Here is a 17,063-nt window from a genome sequence, read left to right on the forward strand (position 1 = left end):
CACACAAACACACACACACAGTATATCATGCCTTTCCCTCATAATCTCTCTCATCATCATTCCCCCCTTTTTCCCTCCTGTGCTATTTTCTCTACCTACAGTAGTTTTATTCCTTTCCCAAGCTCTTCTTTAGCTCATCCTAATTTCTTGGTCTCGGTTGTGCAGGATCTGTCTTTTTCTCTGAGGGAGTGGCATGAAGTGTAGCTCTGCTTCAAATAATTTATTTGCTCTTTCATTCCCATTTCCTCCAGAGGTCTTTGGCAGAGCTGTCAAAAGGGAACATGGTCTTAATTCACCTATATGGTTAATTTAAGGTGAAAGAAGTGAAAGGAGTCTCAGTGGGTCTTCTCATGGATGCTTCTTAAAATGTAGAGATAATATAAAGTACAGCAGATTGCATGGAGGCAAGCAGGCAAAGTCGTTACTCTTACTCTCCATCAGCTGCTTGAAATGGCGAGCGTTTGTCATGTCTTCAAGTGAACTATTCTTTATTCATGGAGTGTGTTAATGTTTTATTTCCCAGCAGAAGAAAAAGAAGAACCAGGAGGGAGGGGAGGGGAGGGAGGGAGGGGGAAATTATACACTCATATTTCATAAATACAGATTAAGGTGCCAGCTGGTGCCAGCTCTCTGATTTCCACCACAAAATGGTGAATTGAGCATTATCGCTGTGGAAAATCTCCCTTAGCTCAACCCCGCTCACAGCGGCAGATTAGCCGATGGGAGGAGGTCTGCGCTCTGAACATGATAGAATGTTTACTAGCGAGTCTGCTCCAAAAACATCACTAATTGCCTGCTTGTGTATCTAACTCACGTGCCTGCCTGGAGGAGGAAGACAGAGAGAGGTTTTGGCAGAAAGCGGTGTATTCAAGCAGTCAGAAAGGCAGATGGGGAGACAGAAAGCAGGAGCTACAGGCAGAGATGCGGAGTCAAAGATCCAGGCAGAGAGGGTGGAGAGAGCTAAGATTTTTTTTTTTTTAACACTCCTTGAATGTTTCTGACTCAGTGAATTATTCATCACTGGTAATTGTGATGCGAGTTTTGGCCTTGGCTTTTTAGTGCCGACTGGCTGCTTTCAGCGTCTGCTGTGCACTCGCCGCCTCCCAAAAACCAGCTCCAAATTAGACTGGGGACTTGTCAAGCCCGACTTTCGTCAACAAGACACACTCAGTATGTGTTGATGAATAAGGAATGAACATCTCTCGGTTGCTACTGTCACACACACACACACACACACACACACACAGTGTTTACCCATGCGCGTAAACATGGCAAAACACGCACGTACACCTGTGCCACGCTCACACTTGTCAGAGCTGCTTTTCTTTAACAGAAAGAAGAAAGGGTGAGCGAGAGACGCAGCAGTTTGCTGGGGTGGAGCTGTTAACCTCTGTGGGTCTACTTGGGCTTTCAATTCACGTTCAAAGGCAGCGGCTGTCTGACTCGCTCTTCGTTGGCTGGTGGGCGTGGGCACTTAGAACTGAGGGATTCTGACGCCATGTGCATCTGCGTGTTTCTGTGCAACTGTGATTTACCGTGTTTCATGTGTGTCTGTGTGTGTGTGTGTTGCTTGTTTTGAGCGTGTGATGTAGCTGAGCTGTGGGCTTTTCTGGGGCTTCCAGAGCTCCTCCACTCTCCTTTGTGGCAGAGAGGGAGAGGCACAATCTCAAACAGCTCTCTGCTTTTATTCTGGAGTGGAGAGGAGAGCTACTAAAGCTGCAGAGCCATGAAAAAGCCTCTGATTAAACTGCCTGCAATCTAGGTCCAGAAAACCAGTAACAGCAATTTCACTGAAGCTGCTACAGATTTTTTAAAAATTGAATTAGAGTGGAAATCCACTAAATTAAAGATTTTTATAAGGCTGAGAACAATCCATCCATTTTTCATATTGCCCATAGCTACAGAAACAGAAAAATGTAAGACATAATGTAACTAGAGCTGGTTATCCAATCTCAATACTTTGTACTTTTGGCACAACCTGAAATGTGTCTGCAGCGCAGAGCATCAAGAACAAATAATCAGATCTGAAACGATTAGCTGATTAATGGAATTGTGGATCAACAGAATATAAATCTGACATTTTTGATCATCAAGAAATTGTTCAAGTAATTTTTAAGGAAAAATGTCAAATATTTAAGGCCTTCAAATGTGAAATTTTGCTGGTTTTCTCAGTCGTAAACTAAAGGTTCTTTGGGGGTTTCCGACTGTTGGCCAAACTAAAAAAGGAATCTGAAGGAACCTTGCATTTTCCTTTTACAATTTATAAACAAAACAATTGTTTGCTTAATAGAGCAAATAATTTGCAAATTAACTGATAACGACAATAATGTTTGCAGCCCTAGTATCAAGTACCAAAGCTGCCAACAATTGTCAGGTAAGATTTGTAATCTATTTTAAATAAATATAAATAAAATGTTCTTGTGCAGCATTTGAGAACTTCTTTTATTAAATACAAACATATAAAATGCTAATTTGTGGAAGAAAGAAAGAAAAACATGTACGTTTCTCTCAAGCAGCCGATTGAAAAAAGTACTCTGCCAGTATCTGTACCAAAATTCTGCTAGCATATCGGCAATAGCATCAAAAAATGTCACTACTCTAAGATGAACTAGGATTAAAAAGGGTCTGTGTGTGCTCCACTGACAACAAGTGGGCTGATTTGTAGCCAGAATGTGTGTCTGTCATCAAAAGTGACTCGTAATTTGGCACTATTGTCAGGCCATATCTGTTTTTATACTTTGGGAGCTCCTACTCACAGTTCACATCTGATGGAAGGGAACGGTGCATATGTGTGTGGACATGTGCATGCTTTCGTAAGCTTGTTAAATGATTTGAGTGTTTGGCTGGTTGGCTGCATGATCTGTGGGTGTGGGTGTGTGTGTGTGCGTGCATAAGCCTCCGTTCTCAGGTGTGTTGGCCGCTCCAGTATCAGTGCGGTATCGTATGACCAGGTACAGGGTTCAGTTACCCCTCTGCCTCTGATAGCAGGCTGTAATGAGGCCATTAGATCCTGGTAATAGCTTGTAGGGTCAGTCAACCGAGAGAAAAGCCGAGGGGATCAGCTTGCGCCGAGCTCTCCTCGCCCTTCGTTTCACTCCTCGCTCAGGAGAGCCCCCGGTTTTTACATCCACTCTTCTCTTTTTCGACTGCTCACTTCATTTCTTTACCATACTTGCTCAATTTGGCCTTTGTACTCGCTGCCTATCTCTCTAAATTTACCCACAGCTCTCTATATCTCCTCCCCTCTTTCTACTCCATTCGTCTCATTGGCTCTCCTTTTTCTTGATTTATCCATTCAGACTAGCGCTATATATTTTGTTTTCTCTCAAATCCTCACTACCCCGCCTTTTCTCTTTATCGCTGTCACTCAGTTAATGTATAGCTGTCTGACTTCCTAGCTCTGTTCACCTCCTCACTCTCCATCTGGCCCATACGTCACAATTATCTCTTTACTCCTCTATCAGTTTATCGTTATACATCTACTTTCCATCGCCTTCCCTGTCTTTCTGGTACACTTCCATTTTTTCAGGACGAGTGATTCATACACAGCTGTCAATTCATATGTAAAGCGCTTTCAATTATCATGATGTTTTCAGCGCTTTTTACTGTCAGGTGAAAAAGAAAAATCGGAAAATCAGAGAACCAGATAGGAAAACGTGGAACCAAAAGAGCCACAATTTCACATACGACCGCAGTGACAAAGAAAGACTGATGATTACAAATTGCTATTTTAGCGATCGTCAGTACGCGGTGCAGGATCTGGATCCAGGAGCTGAAGGAAAACACTTTGTCCAAACCCAGGTGCCCAAGCAGTCACACACTTCTAAGTTCAAGTTTCCTTATGCCAGTATTTCCCAACATATTTTCTCTCCTCTGATATTTCATCTGATAGAATACTGTAACTCTATCATGCTATGCGCCTTTTGGTTGCATCATCCCATTAAAAGTGGTAAACGCTTGCAGATGGTTGAGGTGTCACCTAGCCAGGAAGTCCCATCTTCACACAGCACTGGCGTGACTGGGGCTGCAACACACCCATCTGTTTCTCAGCACTAATAGATGCTGCATAGTGGTTATCCAGGCTAATAAACACAGGAGAAATTGAAATATGCAGGCGACAACGCAAAGTAGAAATGGACAGTAAGTCATACAGACTAGCTAGCTGATTCATATCAGACCAGTTGACAAATTGAAACTATATAAATAAGAGCACTCAGCCACTAATCAGAATATTATCGAAATTGCAATATGGCCATGTCCAAATCACAGGAGCTGGTAAAATGTGTCATTATAAATAACAGACTGCGGTGCTGCAGAGATGCCCCGGCCTGCAAATCATGATTGTAACATGATTGGGAGCATGATTGTTTGGTACAGACCCCAGTGAAAATCATATCATCATCATTTTTATATTTTGTTCTGTGAAAATGAAATTCAATAATTACAATTCCCACTAAAATCAGGACTCAAATTAGAATAATAACTATAATCAAAATCATCGCTCTTTGTGTAGCTGCGATGAACACAGGGTCAACACTAAAATCTCTAGCTGAGTCAAGGAAAATAAAATATTCTGTGAATGTTAGCACTACTATTTCCCCAGACAGCATCATTATAGTCTGACCTACTTTTCATTATGACTTTATTTCTGACAGAAAGATTTTAGTTTGTAATTGTGGGGTAATTCTTTTATGTCAGCTTCTATGAAAAGAAAACAGAATTTTATTCATTGATCATTAAACTCAATGCAACTGAGAAACTGCAGGTATTGATTGTGACTGTAAGAATAGGCTTCATAAGTCTCTGAGGTTTGTAAAATATTGACAATTTTAGTGCAAAGCTGCTTTTTTTGCTGGGCTGAGCCCATTGAGCCTATCTGAGACTATTCTTTCATTTGTTCTGGTTTTAAATAAATCTTATATTTTTGGGTCTTGTAACATAATACTTATTATTTAAGCTACTAGCATCCATCTACCACTGGATAACAGTTGTGGTTAATTGCTCTACAAGCTGACCAAAACACTACTCCGAGAATCATGTTCTCTTTATTTTGGGATATTTTTCACCTAGGTCTAATTATCCAGCACAACCAATTACCCAACAGAACCATTGTAATTTCATATCGGTGTATCCAGGGAAATGTACAACCAGATGCTGGTGTTTACTGCTGGTGGGTCACACATACTGTAATCCCTCTCATAGCGCTTTACATGGTGCAAATGCTTTACTTCCTGTATGGAGAGCAGGCCGCTTGGTTCGGCAAGTCTTTTCTTTCAGTTGATTTTGGGGAGGTGAAACAAAGTCTGCGGGACGACAATGTTAATATATGCTGTAAGTTCAGGAGTTACTCAGCTGGGTTCACTCCAATCACTGGACAAATCTAGATTTTCCAAGTCTGACATCAACAGGTTTAATAAATGTGTGAAGTGACCCACAATCATCCTCATAATATTTCCCAGGATAATCCGACGATGTAAGCAAACCAGCACGCGTGTATGAATATGTAGTGTGTTTAGGTCAGCCAGCAAGGTTGCCCTGGATGTAGATCCCAATGCAGGTAGCCCTAAAGGCTGTTTTTGGCAGTGTCTTTGTTTGCTCACTTTTGGTCCGGCTGAGAGACAAGTGAAATGGTTCATGTAAAAACCATGATGCTTGTTCAGCTTTCTGAAATCTCTACCACGGACATGTCAAGTGCAAAGATAGCACAAGCCATAGAGCCCGATAGCTATATTCCCAGGAAAAATGCCGGGTTGAAATACATTGGAATTTTCCTTTAAAGAAAAACTGATCACTAAATCCACCTGTTTGAGATGTCATAACTGTACATGTATATACGCTTACTTTATTACGCTATTGTAACTTGCAACAGCAGCTCTTTACTTAGAAGTAGCTGATCATTTTTACCACAGTGTGTGTTTGAGGCAAATGCGCATGTCTTGCACTCAGAGAGAACTGCTTTTCACGTCATTCCCCATTGTCTCATCAGCATTATTGCAGCTTTGCTAATGTTAGCTAGTGTTTCAAACCAGCACGGCTTCGGACTATGGCAGTTTTTGAAATGTGAAGGTAGCCTTTTCAATCTAAAACAGGTGTTATGTTGCTCTTTAATGTCCACTGTCAGAGGAACAGGTCAATCATGACCATCATCTCCACCTCTACCTCAACTGTTGGTTTGCCTTTTACCACGTGCCACCTCCCTAATGAGCCTTGCTGCTTTGCTTTATCTCTTCAGCCAGTTGTCTCAGCCCCTCCTTGTCCTGTGGCTTCACAATGGCAGCATGGCCTTTAGCTACAAAAGAAGCTTCCGTGTTCTCACTTACAGCCTGCTTTTTTAGCAGCAACACATGCCCCTCCTCTCTCCCCTAGTGCCAGCCTTTGAGGCAAATGTCAGCTAATTAAGGGTTACATGGTCGACCTTTCTCACCCCCCATCTGGGCCAGCGCCATTGAATCCGCCAAAGCACCTATGAGCCGAGCTCCGTGCTACAGGTTGTCCCTGTCTCTGAGAGTGTGCCGCTGAAACACCCACAAAACACAGGTCAGCATGGCCTTTGATATGCTAAATGCCGCTGGGTTCCTACAGGGCAGAAGACTCAATTAGAGGAGACACTGTCATTCTAACACTGAGGATGCACAGTGAGTGTTTTGGAGTCAGAGTTGTATTGCTGCTACTGTTGCCCAATTTGTTCCCCTCGAAATCTGCATTATGTATTATTTTGTTTCAACAAGCCAAGTCTCCTATGACATAAGGTCATTTAAAATGCGATGATCCTGGTGACGAACGTTTTTGGTGCCAAAGGAGTCCCTTCCTGAAATTGTCTGCTACCATCATCACAAAAACGTTAAAAACCCTTTGAAACACTCGAGAAGGCTTAGTAAAAGCATCATGACTTCATCATCACTGCTAATGTCCACAAAATTGGTGCTTCTCAAATGTCTTCATACTGTAATGTGGATGTCAGTTTCAGGGTGTAGTAATCCTCAAAAAGAAAGCTGCATTTGATCGTCAAGCACAAATGAAACATTTGAGAAGGGCACTGAATATTGAATGTCGTCTCTCCAGTTCAAAAGCGTGTTTAGAGCTGTGGGGATGCATACCAGAGACGAGCGAACAGAGAGGAGCTGAGAACACACTGTACCCTTCCACTCATTTAGTCGGTAGCTACACACATGCATCAAGGAAAGGACTGTTCAGATGAAAAAAAAAAACCTGTGTGTCTTAGGAGAGGATGGTAATTATCAGAATCTGATGCTGTCGCTTAACAATTTAAGTGCATGTGTGTGAGTCTACGTTTCTGTGTGTGAGTGGGCAGCGGTGAGGATCAAAACGGTCAGATGCAAGAAGTATCCAAGCACATTATGTTGTTAGGAATAGTCTAAGGTTATTAATGAAAGAGAGAGAGAGAGAGAGAGAAGAGAAAGTTGACAGTGTGAAGGACAGATAAAGATCAGTGATAATGAGAAGAAGAAGGAGAATAATGTTGCTTTGAGTTCAAATAAATGGCCAGGAGGGACATCATTGGGCACTGAACTGTTCTTTGATGTGGCTGATTGTCACCAGGGACCTTGATATTGTTGCTGGTGCCTTTATGTCACTCTGCAAGTCTGTGTTGCTCTGAAGTCTGTAGCTGAAATGTATTCCCCTCTCTACTAATTTACTTTCTATGAGTCTGGTATATTGCAGAGCATCTAATAAGGCATCCCAAGTGCATTACTTTCATGAGAAGAAAGGGTGATTCAGCATGGAGAGCATTTATCAACAAATGTGTGTAATCAGAACAACAAAAGGACACAAGTAGCTGAATGTGAAAAGGTAAATGTCACTCTTTTGCAAAAATACAGAAATAGACTGACTAATGGCTCACCAGGAAAGCAAATTAATAACATTTCTATGAAAAAATAAAAGTACAGTAACTGGAAAATATTGCCTGTATGCACTGTGCCCTGAATAAACATAACTGTGCCTCTGTACTATATTTTATTTGATTTATTTTCCTCCTAAAATCTCTGTATAGTAGTCGTCTTTGTACCAGATCCAATACGTCTTTTAGTGCGCTGATAGTTTTCTGCTTCCAAGGACAGATTCAGCTTCCAGAAGAATTTGGAGCAACCGCGTTGCTTCTGGATGTCATTTTGGATTTATGTGGTGTCAAAGAAAAAGAGAAAAATGGGTGCAGAAAAACAAATATCTGCTTGAAAACGGGAGAAAAACAGAAAACACAAAGGATGTCGAGAAACAAGCAGATTCTAGCGAAAGCCTCAGTCTACACCTGTTCCTCTTCTCAGGTGTCTCAGCGACTCCCACAGCTTAACCTGCTGTCCCTCCATCCCCCTCAGAAGTATTAGATATTCACTTGTTGTCGTCACACGCCTGACAAACAGTGATGCAAACAGGGTGTCATTTTAAAACGTTTTGATCTGTGGTATTATATGTCCATTTTTGTCATTCACTGAAGCGAAATGATTCAACAAAACGGTGAGTCAGCCTGCTCCATAGTCACCTCCTGGAGGCTTTTACATTTGATGATCTGCGCACGCAGTTTTGAGTGACACACAGGAAGAGCTTCAGCAGCAGGAAAAGTGGTTTGTTTAGAATAAGCCGAGCAAGAGCTGGGTAATTAATATGAGCAATGGAACCTCCCTGGCAGGACAGATAAAGAGGAGAGTGCCACCTACAGAAACTCAAACGTCATCCGCGGTAGGTAAGTCATCAGAGTGCCGCCCACGCCTGTTTTATTTACAGGTAAACTGTGGGAAGTGCGGTGCTGAAGCACGAAAGCCACGTGAGCTTATTACTAAAGATGATAAAAGAAGAACAAACCGAACTCTTTTGAATTACTACTTTAAAGCATATTTTCAACGATGTGTCTCAGGGAGCCAAATGTGTGAGGTTCAGATGAGATGGCGGTGACTACAGCAATGTTCAGAGACCAGAGGTGTCAACTCTGTCTGACACCATTGCTCTGATTCTGATACGTTTTAGTGCTGTGTTAAATAATTCCTCTGACTGGTCTAATGGGGTCACTATAATGAAAATCTTGTCTAATCCGAATAAAAGTTTGAAGGATGATTCAGATGTTACTGATGACCTTCTGACAAGTTCTCATATCTAAAGAACTAGCTGGGTTGTTTGTCGGTGCCTTCAAAGTGTTTAAAAAAACGAATCCTGTGAGTGTTTTATGATCTGCCTCCCCTGTGATGAAGTCAGTATCTCCTACGTCTTGCTTTAATGTTGGGGGCTGCAAAGCCAGCTCTCCTGTGTCAAAGCCATTTGGTAAGCTGACTCTTCAACAAAAAAACAGTCGCATTATTTCCCAGCCACAGATGCAGCGTCGTTGGGATGTTGCTTCAGAGTAAACAGTTAGTAAAATCTGCTCTGAGAAAAAGGTCTTTATGGAAATTTGTGCCTTGAAAGTATAAAATGTTACAGTGAACTGAAGACTGCAGAGTGAAGGCCAGTGTGTACTAGCTGCCTATTATCACTGTGGTACTTAGATACACAGTTGTGCCTGTACATGCACGCACGCACATGCACACATGCACACATGTACACAGACAGACAGACAGACAGACAGACAGACAGACAGACAGACAGACAGACACACACACACACACACACACACACTCCAAGACTTCACAGAGCTTCTTGGCATTGGATTACCAAATATTAAGCTTGATAAGTATCAAGAACGAGGTAATGACAAATGATACTAAACTGGCCTTCTCATGTTCATATTTAACATATTTACCTACAGCTGTCTAAAGTCTCTGGCTCTGACTGTATTCTCCTTAAGGCATTTGGAAATCCCTCTACTGCTTGTTCCTCCAAACAATACTGCAAAGCATTTAGCATTTATATATTATACATATACAGAAAAACACATACTAATCTCACTGTACTGTGTTTGTGTTTTCCCTTCCAGAGACATCAAACCCGACAACATACTACTGGATGAACATGGTAAGAGCCTTTGTCTAATTCTATTTGAAATTCATTCATACAGATGTGAGGGGGTGGAATTAGAACCCTGAAACTGTACAATAAGCTTCGATTAGGTTTTGTAATTGTTTACATATGCTAATAACATCTGACTTGAGTCACATGGTGACCTGACTTGACTTAGCATTACAAATTCAAGACGTGACTGCTTCTGACTAAGGATTTTACACAACCTCCAACCTCTGGGATCACTTCTGCACAGATCAAAGGGGTTGAAAGGCTCAGAGGCAGGTCTCACAGTCATAGGCCTTGCAGCATAAAGATGGAAAACACCTCATACCTTATTTTAACAAATGCAACAAAGTGAAGGAGTACACACGTGCATTTTTATTTTCTGTCCACACTGACAGTCTGCATGGGGTGAAGCGCTGTGACATTTGCTTTTCTTTCTCTGAGCTATAGGACAAAATAAGACAGAGGGATGTGATAGGAGTGCGGAGGACAGGGTGATATTCATCATGCCTCATCTCTCTGAGGGAAAATCCTGGTCTGAATGATTGATTAAGTCTCATCATAGGTTTTAGTGTCAGTTTCAGTCACACAAATAGACATCTCGCATGCACACACACACACACAATGAGAAAAGAGGCAGAGAGTGAGTGAGTGTGAGTGTGAGTGTGTGTGTGTGTGTGTGTGTGTGTGTGTGTGTGTGTGTGTGCGTGAGACAAAGAGGAACGATCACAAATCAAGGCCACATCAAGACAGACTGTAAATTTCTTCATCAATATGGTAATCAAGAGGAATATTAAATTACATCATGCTGTGATCCATCCCAGAGAATACACCTTTAATGCTGAGATCAGACTACACAATATTTCTGTATTTGACGATAGCCACCACGTCAGATTTAACGATCACAGTGCCATAAACTCTCCTTATCTTAGGACAGAGCCAGTTGTTTTCACGTTTGCAGTCTTTTTGCTAATTAGCTGCTGGCTGCAATTCTTGAATAGCAAATAACTGTATTTTGCAAACTACTGTCATCACTATGAGAACAAAACAGATTATGTACTCAAATCTACTAAATTTAAGAATTAGGAATTCACACCTGGTTCAAGTGATGGAGGTGACAGATCGTAACACTACAGTACTACTGTGAACTCAACCCTGAATTAACTGTGCATCTGCTCTAAACAGACGGTACACCCTATATGAAAGGTCATTTGAACATGAACTTTACAGTTACATTACACTGGTTGTTCATTGAAATACGAGGATGTTACATACCAACTGAACAACACCTCCACTCTTATGGCAATAGTGTATAAAATAAATGCAGTATACTATTTGAACAAATGTATAGATTTACAGGCACAGACAAGAGTGTCAGTTACAGTAAACTGCACAAATGCTAGAAAATGATCATGTGCACTAACTGTATGAAATTTCCCTCAATTGAAACTAAGCGGTCTAGCCGTAAACATGAAAAACTGTACGAAACCAAGACTGTCCACATATTTTTGACCATATAGTGCACACACATAAGCAGACCCACACACCACCCCACACACACAAAAGCCCTGAGATCTCGGAGGGCGCTGGGCAGCTGCTCAAGAGAGCAGAGCAGATATGTGGGACAGCAGCCCTGCTGTCGCTACAAACTGGAAGTAGACAAAGAAAGACAGAGAGAGCGCCACAAGGACAACACAAGAAGAAGGAAAGCGATGAGCAAACATTTCTGGAAAGACAGATTTGTCAGAGGAAGAAAAGCAGGGTAGACAAAGAGAGAAGGAGATATGCGAAAAAGAGAGAAAAAGAGGGACGAGAAAGAGAAAGGCAGATTTGTCAGCCTCAGCCTGATTTCCATAAGACAACAGATGTTCACCTGTGTTTTTTTCTCTGTGTGCGTGTCCTTTTAAACTCAAGAAGCACTTCTCTCCCCCTCATGCATTCTACCCCCACTGTTTTTCCGTGCAGACCTGTAGTTTACCTCCCCATTAAAGTCTGAAACAACATGAGGTATCAGAGGAGGGGGAGAGGGAGAGGGCTGTTTTGCTTCAGCACAGCACGTCAATTTTGCGAGCTGGAATTGACCCTGTTCCTCCTGTGTTCCTCTGGGAGCTGCTTCAAATACAGAAAAACAATTTACTCGTGCACACGCGAATCGCCGCTGTGTTAAACGGCATAGCCTGAGGATGCTGGTGGAAGCTCCAAGAGGGCTGTTGTCTAGGTTAACCACTGTGAGCCTGCACACGTGCTACAAAAGCAGGAACCTCCATTAAGGCGATACCATGAGGGAAACCACATCCAACACCCAAGGGACTCTGTAGAAAAATACAGTATATAATCTTTCCTGATAAGAAATACCAGGTAGAGTTTTCAGAGTAATGTCAACAAGCATCCTTGGTAACACCACACCTTCAGAAAGGTACGATCACAATTACAGAGACAGTGATGATTAGATTTTGGTGTATATTTGTTGCACAAGTTTGCAACAAGCCTTTTTAGCATCATGCGAAAACATGCTGATAATTGTAATACTCTACTTCATGATTTTGGATGAGGCCATTCCCTGGCTCAAGCATTTTAACCATAATACATTATGATGAGATGATTGGCATTAAATCTCACAAGTTCATGAGAAGTATTCAAAAGTGTGAATACCTGCTATGGCCCACAGAAATCCAGGATGGCACTATTAGTAAACCCATTTGTATATGCACAGTGTATGTTACATACTGTATGTCATCAGTGGTGGGGGTGATTTGAGGTCACAGATAGCATAGAGAAATTAAGAATAGAAGAGATACGCAGCAGCGTGATGTAACGCCAGGATCAAACCTCCACAGATGTGGACGTAATCCCAGTACAACACGTTAGATAACTAAGCCACCAGCAAACCTGCTGAGCCTTTGTTCAGCCACCACACACTTCAACACTCACAGGCAGGGAACAGAAGGACAAACAAGGGTTAATCTCACATACTGACTATAGATTTTAGAGCTTTAGGAAATCAATTTAAGGGAATAGCACATGTATGAAACTCAAATTTGACAAATATGATGATATAATGCACACACCTGATCAGAATGAGTGAAGCGACCACGTCATAAGCAGCGGAAAACCGTTTTTAAAAAATGGAAATAATGCAACAGGAACTATAATTAAAGATTGAAATACAATAGCATTAAGAGCATAGCAACAGCATTCAATTCTTTCGTATTCAGGCGTCTAAAACACTGTATTTACAGCACAATATGTCCATATGCTAAACAATAACAAGGACAGGACACGAAAAGAATGACTTTCGAGAGGAACAGTAACTTTAAAGCTAGCCGGGGTTATTTTGTTCAGTCATTTTAATGTTACGTCACACAGGCCGATTAGCTTCCTCTCTTTCTCTGCAACAAGCAGGCTCCTGCCAGTCACTCTACAGCAGGTAATGGTACTTTAAAATAAAAGCACTCTGTCAGAAATAAGCTGTTTTTCTCCCTGGGGTCCACTTTTCTTTCACTCACAATGGACCCCACCAGTGAGGAACCACTGTTTACTACATCCATTCACTGTAACCCGCAAGTAATCCATGGATGCCTTTGTGTAGGTCTGTTACTCAAGAGCAATGTACTGTACATTTTCCATAAAACAGAGAGGAGCACAGTCTCATATTTCATCTCTTAATCTCTCTCTTACTAACGCCATCTGTCTCTGACTATGCCACATTTGTGTTCTGATAGTTTTAGTACCATATGAGCCCTACCCCTTTTTTTATATCTAACTGGAGCAAATATGAAGATAATAGGATGATGCAAAGGATCAACATCGCCATCCTCAGAGCTGTTTTGAACTGATGTCAGAATGACACTTGGGGTAAAAATTTGCTAGTAGATACTTCTGGCCCAACATTTTGATGATGGTTGTCTGTTTCTTCCCGCTGGCTACCGTGTAAAACTCCTGTCCTAAATCTGTCTTCTGCAAAGCTAAGAGAGATGAAGACAGAAAAGGAAAAAAAGGGAGATAAGTGTGTGACAGAGACAGGAGGCTTCATTAAATATGAAAACAAGAAAGAAGCACTGCTTTTACTCAAACTCCACTTTAAGTCTCAAGTTTCAGTCCTGCTGCACCTTTGTCACAGTCAGCCTGCATTACCTTAATTTTTATATTGTCAAAGCACCAGCCAATCTCCCCTCTGTGCAGCGCCACACAGCTGCAGGGTACACTCACTGAGCATGTTTCTAACTGTACAGGACAAGGAGGGGTAAAGAGGTAGAAGCATGAAGTGGTGGGAAAAAAGGTATGGGGTTTATGGAGAAAAAAGAAAATTAAAACCAGAAAAATAACAAGAGGATAGATACGTGAGGCAAAAAAGAGAAGAGGAGAAAAGAGTAAGGGTGGAATAAAAAGGCACACAGAAAGAAAAGGTGTGATAATGCAGAGTGACAAAAAAATGAGGTAGGAGGGGAAGAGGGAGAAAATGAGATTTTTTCATCCAGTTCTTTTATCTTTAGGGCTCTGTATCTTTTTGTAAACACTGAAACTGGCTCGCTCCTGCCTGCTTTATATTCACACACAGTTATCTCTGTGTGCATGTGTGTGATAAAATATTCTGCCTTTAAAATACAGTGCGGCTATGCAGCTCTTACGTGTGGTCGTTCTGTATGTGTTTGCTGGGGTTACCTGGGACATTGATTCATGCGAGCAGTCACTCTGCGGCAAAAACTCTCTGGCTCTGTCTTGCTCTCTCACTCAGTATGACACACACACACATACTGTATACATTCAGCTCATTAGTGTGTGCTCAGTGTGCATGGCAAAGACTATGGGCCACCTTGCAGCACTGCAAGACACAGGTCAATGGTTTGACTTTGGAAATCACTGAGGTTGCCACTAAAACACTCTGGACACTCTTTCAGCTCTGTCACAATATCACCGTACCAGTTTTTATTCAGGCAATAAAGCTGCAGTTAATTTGCATTTGATGCCTTTTAATTATAGCAATGTAAGAAAATTATGATTGCAGGAATGCGTAAAGGAAATGGCATTATTTAAATGGATTATACTGTATATTAAAATTCTTTTGATCCTAATTTTTGCAAATCCAACACTCACACAAGCAGCACATAAAGTAGGATACCTGATATGTGTAAGATGTGGTTAAATTTAATTCCAAAGGAAAAGGCTTAAACTTACAGGGGAAACACAGTTACTGTGAATGCTCTGTGACCACTTTAGGATTGATACAAGTGAATGTGTATTAAAAATATGCTCTGTGTCACATTGAGGTAATATAATGTCTCTGTTCTACAGGGCACGTCCATCTAACGGACTTCAACATCGCAGCAATCGTTAAGGAAGACCTAAAAGCAACTTCCATCGCTGGGACAAAGCCGTATATGGGTAAGAAAATAGCTTGAGGAGACGGTTTCAAACGATGATTTTTAATTTACTGAAATCATGCAAACTCCACGGAGCATGCTTATGTTGACTAATCCAAATTCCCAAGGATGCCGAAGGGATGTTAGAGACTAGCTTTGGTGAGCCCAGCTTTCACTGGAGGAAGCATCCTCCCTTCGCTGTTTGACGCTTGTTCATTTTTGTTGATTCATCGCTCGATGTGAGAAGGAACACAGAGAACAAATAGAGCAAATCTAGGTTGGTCGACTTAAAAAAAAAAAAAAACTCTATGACTGATTAAAGAGTAAGGAAGGAGTAAAGAATGAATTATGGATAGACAGATTCAGGGACATATGCAAAACATGCCGAAAAAAAAGACAAAGTACTATAATTTTAAGATCGGAGAAGAAAAGAAAAAAATGCTTCTGTACAATGCAACAACTGAGCATAAAATATGCCCCTAAAAGCCCCTGAAGCCAAGTTCACAGAGTTTGACTTTTGTCAATACTAGCTGCTCCATGGCTAAGAAGCTAAAAATAGGTGTGCACTTATTGACCAGTACAGTCATTGTAGTACTTTGTTGCAAGGTACGTAGTGGAGATTGAAGGCGTAGGGAGCTTAATGCATATATTCTGTTTAGGAAGCATTTCCCTTCACTTTCGCTTCTTGTTTGATTCTGATGCATGAGCTCAAAACCTGAGTGTAAATCCTTTTCAGTTGACCTCCCCGTGACTCTTAAGTACAGTAGTGATCAGATCGATGTGTATTCAGCTCCTGGGACATCTGATAGTAGCTAACAGGATTTCAGGGGGATATGAATGATGAGGTAGCACGTCTGCGTGTGTGTATGAGTGTGTGCGATCATGATGGAGAATGATCTTGTAACCACGTGTGACTAGATTTCAGGTGAATACTCTGTGGTGCACTAGATAATTCATGGGTACTCTGGGAGGAAGGAAACACCGTCGCTTTCAGGGGCTTCAGTAGATAAACTACACGTTTTGCTCCTCAGCAAGAGAGCAGAGCAAACCTGCCATGATGAAGAGGAGGAGGAGTGTGTGTGTGAGTGTGCTCCTGAGTAAACTGCATGTTTCTCTCAGACCTAATTTGGAGAGTGTAATACAGATAAAGAATCAGAGCGGGAAGGGTAAGAGATGAGTGATGGAAATTCATCTTGACCATTTGAAACAAGATTACAGCCAACCAACCATTTCCCTAGAATAGATCATTCCCTTCCACAGGAGGGATCAAAATCTAACTAACCAATTTAAAGGTTTAAATAGCTCATCTCACCCAGAAAACTTGTTTAGTAAGTTATTTATTACAAAGACACTGTGATGTTATACTTTCTCCAAATTAGATCGCAATACTTAACATTTGCCTCTGGCCAAAAAAGGGGAATTTATGTTTTTCATCACAGAACAAGAACAAAAGCTCAACGGTTCAAGTGTGAAAACTGGCTGGTTATGAGCTCAGCATCTTCTGTGAAATCTGCTGACAACAAATCTTATGTGGATAACTCATACAGCATGTGCCTCTCTGTTGCACAAGCCCCACTCATACATGCAACTTGCAATGTAAGTCTGATGTCAATCTTACATGTCAGCCTTGTGACTGAATAACCACCAAAGTCACGTTTTACATGTCAGTTGTGACAGTCTAACTGGGTAACGCTTCCGACATCCAGTCACTCTTTCTCTTTTTTCAGTTCTCATCCATGTCGGTTGCGAGGA

General features: G+C 41.5%; 1 protein-coding gene across 1 annotated transcript in view; it reads left to right on the plus strand.

Moving 5' to 3' along the window:
* Positions 1-17,063, plus strand: part of stk32a (serine/threonine kinase 32A) — a 64,195-nt gene that overhangs the window by 31,143 nt on the left and 15,989 nt on the right. The window contains exons 5-6 of the mRNA XM_041952532.1: positions 9,923-9,960; positions 15,244-15,333. Coding sequence (XP_041808466.1) covers positions 9,923-9,960; positions 15,244-15,333 — 128 coding nt within the window. The remainder of the gene's footprint in view (positions 1-9,922; positions 9,961-15,243; positions 15,334-17,063) is intronic.

This window comes from Chelmon rostratus, chromosome 14, assembly GCF_017976325.1.
Source record: "Chelmon rostratus isolate fCheRos1 chromosome 14, fCheRos1.pri, whole genome shotgun sequence".
In the NCBI taxonomy this organism is placed as follows: Eukaryota; Metazoa; Chordata; class Actinopteri; order Chaetodontiformes; family Chaetodontidae; genus Chelmon; species Chelmon rostratus.